This window comes from Myotis daubentonii, chromosome 12, assembly GCF_963259705.1.
Source record: "Myotis daubentonii chromosome 12, mMyoDau2.1, whole genome shotgun sequence".
In the NCBI taxonomy this organism is placed as follows: domain Eukaryota; kingdom Metazoa; phylum Chordata; class Mammalia; order Chiroptera; family Vespertilionidae; genus Myotis; species Myotis daubentonii.
The window spans coordinates 39,014,037-39,033,690 of NC_081851.1; the positions used below are offsets into that span (position 1 = coordinate 39,014,037).

The window sequence follows — 19,654 nt, forward strand, 5'->3', positions numbered from 1 at the left end:
CACTATTTTGTGAGGACTGGCAGATTGAGAAATTAATTAAGATCAATATATTAACTGTGAAGAGAGGCCAGCACTAATTCAATAATTAAATAGATTAGCATTCACAGGTGGCCTATGATCCTCTGATCATCTGGTATCTGCAGGGCTGCCCTGAGTATAAAGGGTTAGACTCCATTTCTCTCCAAAGCAGGGTTGTTGTTGGTGATGTGTGTGAGTAATTAATCCCATGAAAAGAGAGTTTGGACAGACTTTTTCAAAGTTTCAAACAACTAACATGTTGCTTCTTTCTTTTCTTTTTTTCCTAAAAGCAAATGTATTTAGCAATTTTTTACTCCTCTCTCTACCCTCCCTCTTCCTGCCTTCTTCCCTTCTCTCCTATCAATGAAACCAACATGTGATTTGAGCTCAAAATATCATTTGTATGAGAGCAATTAGCATTTAATCTCAATTTACCTCCTGCACATATGGTGGATGGTTCAGCTGCTAGAATTTCAATGCAGGACTTCTTCAAAATCTAGAAGGAGAGGAAATAAAAAAGTCAAAGCACAGCTTATTTTGTTAAAAGAGAGAAGTAAGGTTTGCTTTTAGTTACCAAGATAGGAAGAGTCAAGAACATTATGTTGCAGTGGGTGGGTGGTTGGGAAGTACTTTACTAGTACCCTTCATGTCAAACATGCAATGAGCCAATATTGTGTTAGATGCTTTCCCAAAAACCATAGGAATCATTCATTGCTTCTTTCAGCAGATATTTCCTGAGTCTATGATATGCCAGGCCTAGCTATGGAGATGTATTGAGGAAACAGAATTACAATTGAAAAGATAAATAACAATGGCCGGTCATATGTGGTACGTGCCAGTGTGAAGGGGCAAACAGAAGGAGCTAAGGAGTTCACTGGGGTGGGTGTGATGGGGAGAGATCACTGAGGTCTGGTATATTGGGAAGGACTTCATGGAAGCCATGGGTGCTGAGGGTAGGACTCAATGAAGTGGAGTGAAGTGAGTTAGGGGAAGGTTGGGGTCCAGGCAGGGAATGGCATTAACAAAGGGAGAAAGTAGAAATACATAAATCTCTTTAGCTGGAACATAAGCAACTTGAAGAATTGATAAAAGATTGATAATAGATAAAGCTGGAAGTAGGATGGAGATGCCAACCCTCTAGGATCATTTTCAGATGACCGTACTCAGTTCCCTTTTTGTTAGAAAAGTCCAGCAAGAAGTTGAGGAAGAAGGTTTTGAGGGCTGGGTTGTTGTACCCCACTCTTCAGCAGGACCCCTATGCCTTCCTTAAGTGGAAATGTAGTCTTCTACCAAATAAGAGTCTTGTGCGGTTGGAGGAGTTATAGTGGAACCCCATGACCACTTAGGGAGTCTGCAAAGAAGGCTTCTCTGGCCAAAGCTTCTCTCCATCATTTCTAAGTCATGTTTCTTAAAATTTCAACTAAGCATTTTAAACACGTATAGGATACTGAATTAATTTACCAAGCAAATGCAGCATCTTTATTTGGGCCTTAATTTGGAAATAGAGATGGTTCAGAGGGCTGAAGGAAGTCATTTTTCTATTTATGAAAGGAGCATTTGTTAAAGGAATAGACAGTGAAATTATAACACTAAGTCAATAAAAGGAAAAGCATCTTTTGGCATTGGGAAGCACTCTTGTGTTGATGTATTTATTTGCATGTGCTACTTTGTTCCAGCTTAACTAAAACATACATCACGGGTTATAATAAAATAGAAGATACACAAATTGCAAAAGGGGAGGAAATGGATTAAAGGGAAAATAAGAGGATGATGAAATAAGGAGTGAGAACATCACAGGAAAAATATACTGTGCGGAGTTTATTTCCTTGCTAGGAATGGCTCATGGATTTAGTTCTAAGATTTCCAGTAGCAAATAAGGACAGACAATATTTATGAGATTCTCAAGCTGTAGAATGAAAACAAGCTAGTTTCTCTGAGGAGATAATATTTACCCATTCCAGAGAGAAAGCTGGGCGTCCGCATAGAGAAGCATTGTGAAAGGAAACGAACAACACGCTTCAGAAATTTCATGGGCAGATGACAAAACATTAAAATGCATTCACTGAAACAAGCTCCCTCACAACCATGTATTTTAGGTAATATATACCCGAAAGTCATAAAAAGCAGTATGTCTTTTTTTGACAGTTCTAAACTTCAGATTTCCAGCTACTTTTCCTGACATTCCTTCCCACTCTTGTGCAATTTAAAGGCATTTTGATCCTTTGATTCTGCTATTTGTTTTCAGCTTTCCCCTGATTTCACAGTAGGAAACAGTTTGTCTTTCTGTCAGCGTTTGCTTTTTTCCTGGGTCTCTGGCTTCCCCAGCCACCTCTGCTCCCAACCCCAAACACAGGATCAGCCTCAGTTCTTGCTAGTCCCTAAACCTGTTCCAATTGGAGAACGATTCGTGTGCCCCCAACCCCCACAATCCAGGGCCCACCTCCGTGAGAGTCAGTGGTCCTCACACAGCCGGCCCTGGGGACCTGGAGTCACCACTAGCTCCTGAGGGCCCTTCATTGTCACTCTGACTTGGGACCAGGCGCCCCGAGAATCGATCCTGGGCGTCCATGTTTCCCTGTTGGCTTCCCTGTCCTCCCCTTTCCTGGGGTTGGTCCTCTGGGTCTCTTATGTATGCAGTGATGTCCCAGGATTGGGGCTTACCAAAATCTTGATGTGCAGGGACTCAAATCCCAGGTGACAGCTGTCTGACTTGAATGGTGCTGATTGTTCAATCTCTCCCCCCATTTGCTATCATTGGTCTTCCTGCCTGCAGGGCCACCTCAGGAGCCACCCCTTTCAACATGTCCTCAGGCAAGTCTTCAAACAGGCCACATTGGAAGAAACAATTCACCCACATGGAGAAACTTACTAAATAGTGGCATTAAAACAACCACGAAGCTATTTTTTGATGTGTTAAATAAAATTCCTAAGGCATTTGACATCCCTTAATAAATCATTTTATCATCCACAACAAAAGATCTCCAAAACAGTTTAAGAATAAAGATTGGGCTATTGGATCTACTTTGTCCCCATCCCCAACTCCACCAAAACACATAAATGAAATATTTTCACCCATGTAAGTTCTTGACTTTGAACCAATGTTTTTGATCCAACGCTAATACTTAACCAGGGGTCAGTAAAGGCAACACCCGTGAATCTTTGAGCACAAAGACACACTAGCAGGGGTTGTCATCATAAACACATGCTGCATTATGCTCCCAAAGTGTCTGCAATTAGCTGATAAATCTAAGGAGTGTAAGAAGGGCCAAAAAATGTCAGCCAAGCGCTGTGATTCAATCCAGTAAAAACACAACTTTCCCAATCTTAACCTAAACCATCTGGAAGGAATGCATTGCCGCCAACAGAGTAAATTTATCAGTGAGGGGGGATGGGCAGGATTTGTCTGGCACTGTGGCTTCTATGACTGTGAAATGTCTGGTTTCAAAAGGTAGGAAGTCACAATGGCACTGGGTAGATTTGGGGGGTTTCCTTGTTTATTAGCAGCCCAGACTGTACGGTAATCACTCTGTCTGAACTTCCCACACACAGCAGATCAGCTTAGGGGCTGGAGACTAGATGAGGGTGAGAAGGTGAAGGATCCGTCCCCCCTCAGCACAGTGGTAGCCATGGAAGAGGTGTGGACACAGCACTGGGGAATCGCTGGAGTGAAATCACTAGATGGAGTGGGAGGGACTCACACAGAGTCGTGGTGATGTCAGAGCTGACAGTATAATTGGCCTGTAATGGAGACTGGTTAGGACCGCTACATGCCTCAGATATAATCCCTGTGAGAAGTTAGGTCCTGGCCCTGGTCCTGGACTTACCTGACCTATGGTCCTTGACAAACCCTTTAACTTTTCTGAACCCCAATTTTGGAGAGCAATTTCACGTACTGAATAACAGCTTAGAATCTGAAATCAACTAATGGTAGCTGTTATTATTGGGCCCCAAGCTGCACCCTGCCTGTACTGGCCTTGTGGACTTGGACAAGTTATTAAAACTCTGAACCTCAGTTTCCTCTGCTATAAAATGGATAAGAAAAACACTGACCTGAATGGGCTGTATGATGGCAAAATGATAACAGACATGAAAGGAGAGATATTTAGTTTGTAAAGTCAGTTGGACTTAGGTGACAAAACTCATATTGGATTGGAGGGTAAGGAAGAGAGTGAAATTCAAGGAAATCTGATAAGGATTTTGTTTAAGGACAGAACAAACAGATGTGATTGGTCAATACATAGCTATTAACAAGCCTTGGGCCACCAGCCATAAGGTACCCTTCATGAAAAAAAGTCACTGAGAAATGTCTTCAGAACATTTTTAGTAGTAAAGCACTTAGGAGAATGTCTGACAAATAAAGGTAGGTTTACAGTTGTGAGTATGTGAAACAGTTTATTCTTATATTATTATTTATTAATTATTGTGTTATTTTCCATATAAACAACTGAAAACTACCTCTTGCCCACCCCATACATTTGGTCGTCAAACCATGATAGCTGTTATTATTACTTTTCTCATCACCACCACTACTGCTATTACTGTTGGGCCAAGATGGTAGCTCATAGAAGCTTACATCCCATCACCCATCACTGACCTCAGGCTTAATTTGCTGAAAAAAAAAAAAAACCACCACAAAAAACAAGGATGGCGAATAATACTTTCCTGTCAACTTTTGGAAAGATTTCAAAAAGGAGCTATATGGGGAAACATGTTTAAAATCCATAAAGAACTATATAAATGCGACGTGTTGCCACTGGTATAGTTACTTTTGCACATCTCATTAGATTGTTGGCAGAGTAAGAGAGGCAGCAGAGCTTTGCCAAATAATAAAAGCTACTCGGTATATTTAAAGTGAAATCCATTGTGGACCAGTGCAGGTTGTATATAAGAGTTTATTTTTTTGGACTCTAAAAGCCCAAGGTCCCTTTTCATAAAATTCTCAGTTTATACAGAGATTTTGCAAGAATCCTTAAAGGATTATAAATGTGGCATGGAGTATTAGGAACACTCCCTTTGCCATAGGCACACCTCATTTTTTTTCTAATTGCTCTGCCTCCTTAATTTTCATTTACTTGGCCATTGTCTGTTAGAGGGTGTGTGTGTGTGTGTGTGTGTGTGTGTGTGTGTGTGTGTGTGTGTGAATAAAAGACCAGCCTCTTTTATTCATTCATTGCTTCCACACATCTTTCAGAGCATGTTCCTTAGTGTCTTATTTGGTGTTAAGGGCACAGTCTGCTTTTAAGACATCCGGGGCTTGGGACAGGTTAGTCCACGGGTGGTTAACTATCTATTGACCAATTCCATCTGTCTAGTTCTCTAAGATAAAACCTAGCAGTATTCCTTAATTTCACTCTCTCGGTCCAATGTGGATTTTGCCACCTAAGTGCTAATGATTTTACCAGTGAAATATTTCTGCACCCACCTACATTTTAGTATACATTACCATCCTTCAGAGGACTTGTCTTGGTTTGTAATTATCTAAATATTTTGGATTGTTTGTTCATTGTCTATCTTCCTCTTTTAGATTATAAATTCTATGGACTTATTTTTACCCACCACTATATCCACAATACCTAACCTGGCACATAGTAGGCACTAAGTAAATAGTTATTGAATAACTATGTGAATAAATGGGACAATTTCTGCATGACTTCAGAAACTGGCATTCTAGCATATTATGTATTGGTCTTCCTTCTTCCCTGTAGTTATAATCTTAGGGTTTTATTCCTCATCTTCTAACACCTACTTCTTATTACATGCCACCATTTTTGGGGACCATTTTCTCAGGGTACTTATTTAAACACTGTGGGTGTATCATGTCTAAGACCAAGATTGGCCTGCTTTGTAAAAGCCCTTGATGCCTTTACTTGGAAAAACATGTAGAGATCTGTGTATAGGGGGTGAGGCTCAGGCTCCGACAGAAAGACCATATGCACTATTATGGCAGAATGCACATTGGATAAGCCTGGGGACCATTGTGTTTAGTTTAAAAGGCCAGGCAGCTTGGGATACACAGCCAGCTCCTCCAAGCCTTCAGGATTGTCAATGCTTCCCCCATGAATTTCAAAACTACAGGAGATCCTCTAATAACATCGATTCATTTAACATCATTTCATTATGTTTGAGACGTTTATGTCAGCTAACCTATGGTAAAATAGATTTCAGTAATGTCATTTCACTGCAGTTCTAAGAACCTATTTACAATATTGAGGACTTGCTGTATCTAATTTCTAATAAAATGGGAAAAAAAAAGAAGTCACCTTTTCTATCGCTTCTCGGCCTTTTGGCTAAGATCAAGTGTAGAAGTCACCTTTCCTAACTAAATTCCACTCCATAATTTAAACCAATCATCACACTTATTATCAACTATGGACATTATCCTAGATCCATGTCTTTTCTACAGAATCTGAATTACTATTAATAAAATAAAAATGTACTATTATGCACACATCTTTCTGGGATTCATATATGAATATATATATATATATATATATATATATATATATATATATATACACATACACACACACACACACACATATATATACACACACATACATATATATATATATAAATATATATATGTATGTTTACATTATACCAACTAAATACTCTAACATGCAAGAAACATTTTGAAGGCTTTGCTGAATGTGGGACAATAAAGCAAAAGTTTCTGTCTGGGTGGGAGCACCCAGCTCACTGAAATAAATGCTCCTCTCCTCTTGGTTAACTTCACTCTGAAGGAGTATGGGACAAACAATGTTCTGAAAAGGAGGAAATCCTTTTATTTTCTTCCACGAAATCACTTTCCTCTCCTGTTTTCAGAAGGAACGCTCAGATAACTGTGAACTTCAAAACGTAGTGTATTTAGTAAGAGGAGCTTGCTGACCTGAATATTGGCAAAGGCAGCGGCTCTCCTTGAAAACTGACCCCTGTAGCGAGTGTTTCACTGGATTTCGTTCTAAATTCTGCTGTTGCTTTTGTAATCGATCTTAACAGATTCTTAGGTACAGGAGGAGGAGCGGGGGGAGTTGGTGGGATGGTTCCTGAGGATTACTCTCTGCGATCTTTGTAGCCTCTTCCTGCTATTATTTTTATTACCGTTGGATTCATTAATAAGCCAAACAGAAATAATAGCTTCGTTGAAATGACTGGCCTGAATGCCTGCAAAGTCTGAGCCTAATTAATGACTGCTGCGGCAAATACTTTTAAAAAAAGATTTTCTGCTCACTATAGAAACTGTAATTGATTCTATTTCTGTTTCCAGGCAAATGTGCACGGAGTCCAAATACCCTCTTTTATAGATATGGTCTTGGAAGAGAGGATGGGGAAGGACCGAGGATTTTATATGACACAGAGCCACAAACATGCCGCCTCATCATGCAGTGTAGGTTGCGAAGGGCATGCAACCCTCTGGGCTGCTGTACAATGAGTAAATACGCACAGCACGACCTTGGCCACCAGGGGAAATACGACAAATGGGGCAGCCTCTGTCATCACACGATTTACCACTGACCCAGAGGAACAGCACAGGGCATGAAAAAGACCCAAGAACCAGGCAAGTGGTTCCAACTGGTGCTGCTGGAGTTCGAGGCAGGAAGGGTTCCTGGTGGAGGAGCCGCCAGGGCAGGCTCCGTGGCGAACAGAAGACTGAAGCAGGGACTTGAGACAACATTCAGATGTCGCAAAGTGGCTTCCTCCAATCAAATAAGCCCGACTTAAAAGGAGGGTGGCTGCTGCAGAAGTGGTCTCCGCCTGTCCCCACCTGTGAGGTCTGGAAAGAGGCTTCGTTCTGTAAAGACAGGTACTTTCCAGGACTGCGGGGATGTGCTAAACTGTGATTGGAGGGAAGTCCAGGGCAGCTCTTCGTGGGATCTTGGAAGGGTAAGTGGGAGGGAAGGCCTGAAGATGGGCTTTGCCTTTTGTCATAGCTTTGCTAGGACCTGGGCCATATTAGGGGCTACGCTTCTTTCACATTCCCATGAGCGGAAGGGGGAGGTCAGCACAGGGTCTGGTTTTATAAGTAAAATAAATACATATACACCATGGAAGAGATTGGCTCCTCAGTTTTGCTGATCTTACAGCTTCTTCGTTAACAAGGATGTTCATGCCAAAACTCGCAAGAAACTCTTGCAAATACAATTGTTTGCTCAATACTTGATCAAACACGCATGAAGCTCTGTTCACTGACTCACCCTCTTATTAATAGGAAGCCCGATGCAAGTTCAAATATTTATTCCAGGGAAATGCTCCTAGATGGAGGTGGCCTGGTGCCAGGAACTGTTTTTTTCTTCTCATAGACAGCGCGCGCGTGGTTCCAGGCACCGCCCTCAATTGCACACTAAGTGGGGGCACCTGGGGGCAGAAGCTGGCATCTCAGTAAAGGACAAGTGCTGGGATCCAAAACTGCAGACCATTTCAATGTGATCTGAGCCCGGCTTCCAGGCAGGTTCTCGTTCCCCTGCCTGCAGCCCTTTTGATAAAACAAACCAAGCCCCGGAGCCTGGTTAGACATACTCTAACCTGAGGGCTGGTGCTGCATTTACCAGTTGTGGTCCCTGGAATTTTTCCGAAGAAGCCACAATGACAGAAGGCAAAGGAATAGCTTCTTCTTTTCCAGCTTAACTGGCTTAAAGGGCTGCAATCTTCCAACCAACCAACTTTTGTCTTATAATTTTATCAACCAGATTCTGCAAAAGCAAGTAGGAATACTGTCCTCACAGATAGAATCCTGATCAAGTGTGAGGGAAAGATGTTTCTCCCAGCCCGTGTCAGGCTTCCAGCTTCTTGTGATGTTGGAAATTCATCTGCTGAACAGAACTTGGGATTTTCAGAGATGCTGTCCACCGAGCAGTGAAAGGCTCACGCTGGTGCCCTGTCAGACCATGTGGGTTCTGGTCTTGCCTCTGCTGTAACTGGGCGAGCTGCATCAAGCCATTTCACAATTTTGGTTGTCAGTGCCTCCTTCTCGGACGTGGAGCTGCTTCCTGGCCTGGCCACATTATTCAGTAGTGTCCTGTGGTCATTCTCCTCATGGCCATAGAGACAGACTTGAGTCTGTTCCAGATCACAGCTCACGGATGGGTGGCCTTGGACACGTTAGCTAATCTCTCTGTCCTTTAGACTATCTGCTTCTGTAGAGGGAGTAACAATATCTACATTAAATCATGGTCATGAGAATCTGATGATTGTGTAAAATGATTTGCCTGGTATCTAGCACATGAGAACTCAAAAAATGGTGGCATTTCTTATTTTTACCTTCCTAAGGAAATGAGGTGGGAGAGGGCACAGACTCTTGGGTCATGGAGTTGAGTTCCAACCCCATCCACCCCGTTAGAGCTATATGCCCTTGAGTAGGATGTCGGAGCTTCAGTTCCTTCACCTATAATATGGGAATAAGAGTTATTTCCTTCACAGGGTTGTTATGATTTTTAAATGAGATAATATTAAATGGGATGAAAGAACAATATTTGGCTCCCAAATCAGTTATCTACAGCTGTTGATTTCTTTCTGTCTTTCCCTATGTCCTACCAATGAGAGACTAAAGTGAAAAACAGGTGAGAGCACTTTGAAAAATAACACATTATACAAATCTGACACATGAGGACTTCTCCCTTAAAGTAGAGAGGGTTGAGGAGCAGCAAAAAGACCAAAACAGGAGTCAGACTGAGGAGGCAGAGGATCTGGGACTTGATGAATCCTGGCTCTAGGATTCAGTAGCAGTTTTCCGTTTCCTCAGACATTCACAGCCCAAGTATTGTGGAAAGAGCAGGATCTCTGCAGCTAGACCTGGGTTCAAATTCCCCATTCTACCATTATGAGCAGGCAGACTTGGGGCAGTTTATCCAACCCGCTTGCATCTCAGTATCCTCACCTGCACAATGGGATAATGAATCCTTCTTCAGAGAGGGGTTTTTGAAGTGCCTAGCAGAGGAGTTGGTGCACAGAAGATGCTCAATAAATCCTAATGATTTTTCTTCTTCTTTACAGTGTTTACTTATTTGTTATCTAAAGGGGATATGGATGTCTCAGGATCTCTGGGAGCTTTAATTTCAAGCGTGATTGTTCTATTGTCAGACTGTGTCTGACTACAGTCTCCCACAGTCCCTACAGTAAAATACCGTGGCCTTCAAGGCTCCCTATGATTTAGCCTCTGCTTGCTTCTTCACTTCATCTTCGGCCATTCTCCACATAAGTATCGCCCTTCTTACATTCTGCTATGCGTCATCCTAGGGCTTTGCTCTGCCAAGAATATTCTATCCATGCTCTTCAATGAATAGTTCCATTTCTTCCTTCAGGTCATCTCTTCAAAAGAGCCCGGATTCTTTGTCACCCCCTTCACTCTTAATCTCAGAACTGTGGTATGTAATTTATTTTATACCACATATCACAATTTTAATTATACATATTGATTTGCTTGTTTTTATGCGTCCCTCCCTCTAGATCAGGAGTTCTCAACCTGTGGGTCACGATCCCTTTGGGGGGTAAATGTCCTGCATATCAGACATTTACATTATGATTCATAACAGTAGCAACATTACAGTTATGAAGTAGCAATGAAAATAATTTGATGGTTGGGTCACAACATGAGGAACTGTATTTAAAGGGCCAGAAGGTTGAGAACCACTGCTCTAGATGATAATCTCCACTAGGGCAGAGTCTCTCTGTCTGCTTTACTTATAATTGAATGGCCAGAGTCCACCATAAGAGGTTTTCAATAAGTACTTGATGAGTAAATAAATACTAGCCCCTGCTTCTTAAAAATAAGGTCACTCTGGGCAGAGACCTTTATAAACCACTTGATCTTATTGCAAGCTGCCCTGCACTCTTATTTTGGATAATTAAGCCCATTCCTATTTTATTATGAGAAAACAATCAGCCACCACGCAACCTCCATGGGCACAAGCTGCATTAGAAGCTTTAGATGGGGGGAAAAACAAGAATTTCTTTTCAGTACCCACAAGGATAAATGAACCTAATTCTTAAAAATAGCCCACTTTTAGGCCATAATTATTTCTGTCTGACTTGAGAAAGATGAGCCCTGCTGCGCTTGTCCCTGTTTCTCTGTCCAAGGAAACAAATTAACAGCTACCATAAATACAGGTTTCATGTATTGGAAGGATCGAAACCACTAGCATAACTCCCAGATAAAAGCCCCTAAGAATGCTATCATTCAGCTAAAAGTTTGGAGTCTCAAATTATTATTCTTTTTCCCTTTTGGGGAGACATTTTTTGCTAAAAGTTCTTAAAAATCTTTGGCGTCATTTCCATTTGGGGGCAAGGAGAGCTTTATAAATATCCTGGCTCAAGTTGAGCTTGGGTGAGTTGTTAGGTTGAAATATTTAAGGACAACAGTGATTTATGCAAATAAAAATTATACTTGTTATTATATAACAAAAATAATCCAAAGTACTTGGGGAGGAACCAACTCATGATGTAGGCACATGTCCCTGTTCAGAACCCAGCCATCTGGGGGCAGGGCTTCTGCAGTAGCCTCATGATAGAGCTCCTGCCTCTGGCTGCCCCCAGTCTCCCATCTAGATACACACTGCCATCAGCTTCTCTTCTTAAACATCACTTGTTAGACATTCAAAATGTTTCAGTACTTACACCCTCTAAGTTGAAGTGAAAGCCTCTTCAAGGCTCTTGTCAATCTAGTTTCAACCCAATGTCTTGGCTTATGCCCCATCACTCCTGACTCCTTTACCGAAACTCTCCCTCCAGACAGACAGGCATTATTATTGTCCTTGGAAAATGCATTGCTCTGGGCTGAGGTCCTGTCATCTCTTCTCTGGTGCTACCCATCACCCCTCCTTGGTGGTTCAGGGGTTCAAGTCTGCCCCACTTTCTCATGAAGGCTCCAGCCCAGAATCATCCACCTCTGAGCTTCCAAAGGATTCATGGTCAGACCCAAATCCTGCTGTTCATCCTGTCTTGCACCATTTGGATGTTGTTTTATATGGTTATTGAAGTTCTTGTTGTTCATATTGTCAAGGGTGCCACCCTGACCCCAGAAATTATTTACAGCAGGGCCCCCTCACCTGGGGATCCTTAATGGGAACTGATACTTTTTTATTCTTTCAATTATTTCCACTTTCTGGTTAAGGGAGTTTGAGTGAGTTTCTGTTCCTTGCAAACAAACACATCTGGAAGGAGATGGCTGTCATATGTGCATGCTTAAGATAGGAATGCCCAGCCTGAGGAGAGGTTATTTTTCACAAATCTGAAAACTTAAGGTCTTATGTATCAATGCTCTGAAAGTACATCTGAGGCATTTATTTAAAAGTAAAGATTCAAAAGATGCAGATTCCAGGCTCCATTCTATACTGATTACAAAAGTAGCCCTTTAGAATGGGGCCTGGGAGTATTATAAACAAGATTCTCAGGTGATCCTATATAATAAAAGCCTAGCGACTGAACAGCAGAACAACCAGAACAACCACTTGGCCAGTCGCTATGATGAGCACTGACACCAGGGGGCAGATGCTCAACACAGTAGCTGCCTCCCGGTGGTCAATGCACTCTCACAGTGAGAGTGCCACTCGGCTGACTGGGATGAACAGGGCTCCCACAGTAGGAGCAGCCACTCAGATGGCGTATCCACAGCAGGTTGGCTGACCAGGATGAGAGGCTGCTCCCTGCAAGCCACGCCCCCACCAGTGCACGAATCCCGTGCACTGGGCCTCTAGTACATATATATATACTAGAGGCCCAGTGCACAAAATTTGTGCACTTCCAGCGGGGGGGGGGGGTGGGGGGGGTGGCGCGGGGCATCCCTCAGCCCAGCCTGCACCCTCTCACAGTCCGGGAGCCCTTGGGGGATGTCTGACTGATGGCTGGTGGACATTCTTAGTTCTGCTGTGGAGGCGGGAGAGGCTCCTGCCACCGCCACTGTGCTCACCAGCCATCAGCCCGGCTTCTGGCTGAGCAGCACTCCCGCTGTGTGAGTGTACTGACTACCAGGGGGCAGCTCCTGTGTTGACCATCTGCCCCCTGGTGGTTAGTGAGAATCATAGCAACCAGTCGTTCTGCCATTTGGTTGATTTGCATATTAGCCTTTTATTATATAGGATATATATATATATTCAAGAAAATCTAGAGGAATGGGGGAATCTCACATTAATGTCTCTCATATGATAGTGAAGGGACATGGAAGAGGAAATAATTCATATACCTTGAGAACCAACTGTTAAGTATTTTCATCAGTGTTATCTTCTGCAATCTTTCAACAAGTCTATGATATGTCTTATCATCAATCCCTTAAACAAATAAGAAAATAAGTGAAATAACTCATCTAAGGATCTATAAGGGTGACTTGGTGGGCCAGCATTTAAACTCTGGGCTGACCAGCTCCAAAGTTCTCACTTCTCACTCTGCTGGAGTCCCTAACACACCCTGGAGGGAGGGAGAGGGAGCATGAAGACACATCCATGCTGGAGGTTTCCTAGGTCAGTCTGGGGGAGCGGGGCAAGTCCTGACTCTGTGGCCGATAACCTCTGTGTCAAACTTCCTTGCCATCTAAGAAGACAGTGATTCTCTGAGCTCTGAATTTACATCCTAAACCCTGAGGCTGGAGCCTGGTGAGATCCACCTGGAGAAACCACTGGCTGTCTACCTGGTCCTCAAACTTAAAGGCAGGCTGCAGTGCCCCTGGCCTTCATTACAGGTGCAGCACACACACTGACTTCTGGCCGAGGCTTTAGAGGCCAGTGGCATCCAATATGCCAGGTAGACCAAGGGCCTGGCCCGTGTATGGAAGCTGGAAAGGAGAGGCCCTGGAAGCCAGAGTCCTGTTTCCTGACAGGAAAGGGTGGTGAAAATCCAGGTTGGGATGGAAAGGTGGTGATTGTACAAACCCTGGAGAACAGTGAAGCCTTAATATTTGGGGATTATAGGTCTCAAGCAGTGGTTCTATTAAAATCACCTGGGACGATCGTAAACAATGCTGCTCTCGGTGATTTCAATGGTCAGCCACGGTAGAGAACCACCGGTTGAAAGTGCCTCCCATGGCCGAGTGAGACCAGGGGAACCTGCAGATTCTCTGAAGACAGCTTGTGCTCATTTATGGCTGGGAAAACGGAGGCCTGTAACTGCGCACCATCAGCCACAGTCTGGGGGCAGCCTGGGGTCCCCGGCTGCCAGAGCAGGGTTCCCGTCCATGTAGACTTTCCCATTGTAGGGTAGAATTGGCACAGAGAATGAAGAAAGAAACAGGTGTGAAAGGCAGGAGGCAGAAGTGGGAGATGACCGATACGAAGATCTGCAAAGGAATGTTCCCTCAAGCAGGAAAACGCCAGCCTCGGAAGGATGGGATCGGGATATTTACAACAGATCAGGGGCAGAAAGGGCTCGAATGTCCAGTCGCAAAGGAGGTGCTCTACTCACTGAGTGGATGATGCCTTGCAGAGCCTGAAAGCCGTCATTTACAGGAAACACGTGATCCTTACTGTCCGCAATCCGGGCCAGCTGAGAACAAACACAAACACACATGGAGGACGCAGGAAAGCCACTGGGTTTAGGGGACTCCATCCACTTTTAGAACCAGAGGAACTTGAGAGGCTAGGACTGGGCTCAGGGGCCTCACTGAAAAGCCCTCAGTAATAATGAGTTTACCAGCGGCCTCCCTGGAGCGAGCCCGGGGGGTTGGCGCCAGCTCTTACATTTGTTGTAATACTTCTTTCCTTGGGAGCAGAGGTAAGACTGCCCAGCTAGATGAACATTTGGCCTGGGTTGCTGTATTTATGGATCTGGGGGCAGGGCACGGGCTCATTTCTCTCCCATTCACCCAAATTTCTGTTGGCAACTGTTTTCGAACCAAACGAACCCGTTTCCTTTGAGAGCAACTTTGCAAATAAATTCAAGCTTTGGTGTTGGGGAAGGCCAGTGAATGGGGACCCTTATCTTCACCCAACCTGCTCTCTGAGGAAAGGACCCTGGCCATGGTTTGGCTGCTCCTGCTTTAAGGAGCCGAGGACTAGAGAAAGGAGAATCCTCTCGGTGAGCTTTACTACCCCCGCCCCATCTTCGCACTTTTCTGCAATTGCCACAGTGACAGTCGGTGCCAGGAAGTTTACTGATTGCACAAGCACCACAGTGTCATTGGGAAATTTCAGAAAACCCAAGAGAGTTAAAATACATTTATAAAAAGTTACTTATAATCCATGGATTCATCCATTCATCCTTCCATCCATCACATTTCTATTATTGTTAACTTGATATATATTGTCTTTCATAGCTTTCTAGGCAATATACACATATTTATTTAAACACTGGTTGCACACTATTCCCAATATTCTGCAATACTAATTTATTTACCTAACAACATATCATGAGCGCTTTCCCATGTTATTAAAACAAAAAGAAATTACAAACTACACTGAGTAACGTTCATTTAGGTTGTTAGCAAATTTTCACAATTTGCTTATACATACTTGTACATATTTTTTTCCCCACTTGCTAATTATTTCCTTTTTTGGTATTGAAAACACACTGCATATTTAATGGAAGAAAGGGATGTTTGCTATTTAAAAAAAAGATTCATCACATTAAATAAAAACAACAACAAGTTTTCCAAGTTAATTCAGGTCTATTTTGACACCTTCACTGTTCAGCGTCTACCAAAAAAGATGCTGCCTGGATGGTCTGTGTTAAAGGCCCCCTCGTGCATCAGCAAATGGCTTTACATTCCTTACTCATCCAATAATTCCCTTCCTGCTTATTAGCATTTCTGGAAAAATACTCCATTATGTTGCTGCGGCAGCCTCTGCACTGAATCATTCACAAACTTGGTACGCTCCAAAGCTGGAGGACAACCAAGTGCATACCTGTGTTTCGTTGAAATCCTTTACCCCGACACAGTAAACAATTGCACCAAGGTCTCGGGATCTGTTAGCCTGGAGCAAAGAGAGAAAAGGCATTAGAGAGAGAAGCAGAGGCAAACATACTCCTTCTGGATTAGTCGGACTAACTGCAATGATCAGGCATTTGCTGAGACCTACTTACTGTATGTCAAATGCCACAATGGAGAAGGTAATCCCTGTCCTCAAAAAGCTTATACTCCAGTGAATGTCCCACTCTAACCTAATGCATTATGAGCATGAGGGAAGTGATTAGTCTATTGGGAAGTGAGGAGAAAGAGCCACATAAATAGAGTCTTTGAAAGACAAGGAGAAGAAAAGGAAACTGTAGGCTAGGGTAAGTCCTATGAAATAATCTGGGGAAATGATTATCTTTTCTATTTCTCTGATGAATTTTTTTGGCATATTTTTTCTTCCCCTGTGATGGCAGCATGGTATAATGGAAAGGATGTGGCCTTTGGAATCTGGTATACCTGGGATTGACACTTGGCTTTGCTCTAGAAAGTGTGAGGGGGACTAAATGAGATAATAAGTGCAGAGCTCCTCACGCAAGGTCTAGGACGATGCAGATGCTCATAAATGTCAGTCCCCTTTAGAAATAAAGCCATTTTCATTGCCATAGAACACATTGGTTTCATGGTATGGGAATTATGGTCCATATTTGAGTAGGTGAACCCATGACCTTTTTTTAACAATTAAGTATGGAGAAGGCAACATAAAAAACAACATTCAGGTTTTGGCTTGATTTTTATATTTGATTTGTGAAAGGCTCTGATAACGGATTTCAAACTTCTTCTGCATTTCAGAACAGAAAACAATAATTGGAAATCCTTGGTATATACAGTAGGTGCTTAATAAATAATCAATAGTAAAGATATATTAGGTGCTCAATATGTGCATATTGATTTGAGTTGTGTTCTTTCCCCCACTCTGTTAGTATGCAAACCCACTTGTGACTAATATTGAATTTTAGAAGGGACAGAAACACATCTTTTTTTCCTTCATGTTAGAAATATTTCTTGAGGCTTTCAGGATAAAACAAACTTTTGGACACAGTCTAGCCCCAGTCTTATCTGCAACAACTTCTGTGACACTTTTCCTCCAGTTGGACTTTATATAGAATTATCAAAAATGGAAAGGTTCATTTTCGTTATATATCTTGAATTTTATCTTTCTTTTTCAGAAACTCCCTTTCTATTGGTATTGGCACTCCAACTATTTTTCCAAGTCTGTATGTGCCATACCTAAAATTCTTTTCTACTAACCACTATTTTAATCATCTGACAACTATCATTTATTTTATATTCAGTTATTTCCTTATTAGGGTTTTTACTTCATTTGACTGTTGTGTGGCACCCAGATAAGACATTCTGCATTCCCATTACATAGTGTTGACTTTAGAGAATAGGAATTATATCCTTTCCCAAATGCTCAAGGGAGTGCCTGTCATATTTACTGTGTGTTTCCCATTGTGAATTATCCCAGTGTGGTTCCCATTGTTCACATATGCTCACCTACATAATCTGATCATGCCTTTTGCCAGCAGAGGCTTCAACAAGCTGAACATGATTACATGATGAGGCCCATGAGGGCAGCTACTGTCTCGCTTAACACTGAGTGAGTGAATGAATGAATGAATGAATGAATAGATGAATATATACTTCTTGCTCACTAAGGAAGCTAAATCTAAATTAAATCATAGTCAAGAGCTTGAGGTAAGTGTACTGTTCTTATTAACTCCTCCCTGGGAGGCCAGAACCTCCCTCCCTCACTGCCTAATTGTGTTGCTTTCTAACTTGGCCTGAATAAGGCTTTGTCACTAATGAGGCTTTAATATATTCCCATGGTTAACTGGGTTCCTTGGGCCACTTACACATCTAGCTCTCACATCTACAACTTGAAAGGAAAGGTTTTCTTAAATATAAATGACTACTTTTTAATTTTTCAATAAATTCCCTTTCCTGAATCTCTTTATGCAAACTGAAAGTTTCATTTAAAGAGCATTCGTTCACTTGCTTTGAGGAGTATTTTATGAGAACACAAATAAAAGGAAAAAAGAAATATCAAAGGAGAGATTACAATTTACTTTGCCTCTAATTAATATTCAACTTTGATTCATAGAGTGAGAATCTCAATGACTAATCCATTCTGCCAGGACTGGCTCTTACATATGTCAAGTAATTCTTTCCCCTCCTGTTTTTAGTAGAAAATATGAGGAAAATTTCAGAAAAAAATCATTTTTGTTAAAAATGATAGTGTTTCAAAAGTGCTAGATCAATATAGTGCTTTCAATAAAATTATGCTAGATATATTTACCCCTCCCAAACAGAGAGTAATATAGAAATATTTTAGGCGGGGGGAAAAAAAGGACACATATGTAATACCCTTTGTAATACTTTAAGCAATAATAAAAAAGAAATATTTAAAGAGGAAAAATATCTATCGTGTATAAGACATGAAAATTCACTTTAAAAAATAAATTATTATTTTTTAAATGTATAAGACACGATTTTATCCAGGCGTTGTTTTTTTAATCAAGAGTAACTATCATTTTGGCCAAGTAGAAAGATTGCAGCCCATCTCAGAAGGAAGAAGCCCTTTTCCATGTCTGTTTAGACAGACACAGGCCGGACTGTCGCTTACCTCCCTCTCTGAATAGTAAAAGAGATCTTCATGGAGTTCTCCATCAGTCAGAGCAATGATGACGCTGGCTGTCCTGTATCCTGCTCAACACAACACAGACCACTCAGTCCATCCTGTCACACCAAGGGGACCCTCTCTCTGCCCTGAGAGGCTGTCTCCTCTAAGCTCAACCACCCAAGGTCAATTATCTTGAGAATCAGCAACTTCTCTTTTGGGACTGGGAGCAATTCCAGCATGAAGAAGAGTGCCGAGACGGACTCTAGAGGGAATAGGCTTTGTTTCTGGGTTTCTCAGTCTTATCTTAAAACAATGGCTTGCCGAAACCGGTTTGGTTCTGTGGATAGAGCGTTGGCCTGCGGACTGAAAGGTCCCAGGTTTGATTCCGGTCAAGGGCATGTACCTGGGTTGCGGGCACATCCCCAGTAGGAGATGTGCAGGAGGCAGCTGATCGATGTTTCTCATCGATGTTTCTAACTCTCTATCTCTATTCCTCTCTGTAAAAAAAAAATCAATAAAATATAAAACAAACAAACAAACAAAAACAATGGCTGGTGAAATGCTCTCTGGACTGAGCTAGGAATAACTCCAGTGACTCTTATTTCTGGGGACAAGCTCTACCACCTGGGCTGTTCAGGAGTCCTTCTCAGAGGCTGTAGCTGACACAAGCACCAGCCCTTGAAGAGCTGGGCAGAGTTCTAGTCATTGTGATTTACAAGCTGACTGAATCACAGCAGTTGGCAAAACCTACTAGAGTTCTTCCAGTAATTGTTAGGCATCTAGTAACATTGCTGATGGTTGAAATACACTAACAAGTGTTGGTGTTGATGTTGGATCTGTTTTATTTGTTGTAGTTTAGAGTGAAATCAGAAGTGGACATCTCTACAGGCCTAGGAGAAAAATCCCCAATGCAATATTGAATCTTTTAAAAGAGATTTGCCTCAAATAAAGAAAGGCTATTCATAAAAGACACTATAGTAATTGTAATAATAGCCAAAATATTAATAATGATGATAATAATAAATATTAGTTCTATGTGCTAGGCACTCTATTAAGTAAAATTTTTGCCTTTTTTCATTTAAGTAAAAGGAAATTTCAAACTGAACTGGTATCTTAATCTTAACACCATATCCAACCAC

At 42.1% G+C, this 19,654-nt stretch overlaps 1 protein-coding gene across 1 annotated transcript in view; it reads right to left on the bottom strand.

Moving 5' to 3' along the window:
* The window catches only part of ANTXR1 (ANTXR cell adhesion molecule 1), a 220,469-nt gene that overhangs the window by 143,370 nt on the left and 57,445 nt on the right, over window positions 1–19,654 (bottom strand). The window contains exons 6-9 of the mRNA XM_059659574.1: window positions 18,519–18,598; window positions 15,843–15,911; window positions 14,404–14,484; window positions 454–514 (exon numbers count right to left, since the gene is read on the bottom strand). Coding sequence (XP_059515557.1) covers window positions 454–514; window positions 14,404–14,484; window positions 15,843–15,911; window positions 18,519–18,598 — 291 coding nt within the window. The remainder of the gene's footprint in view (window positions 1–453; window positions 515–14,403; window positions 14,485–15,842; window positions 15,912–18,518; window positions 18,599–19,654) is intronic.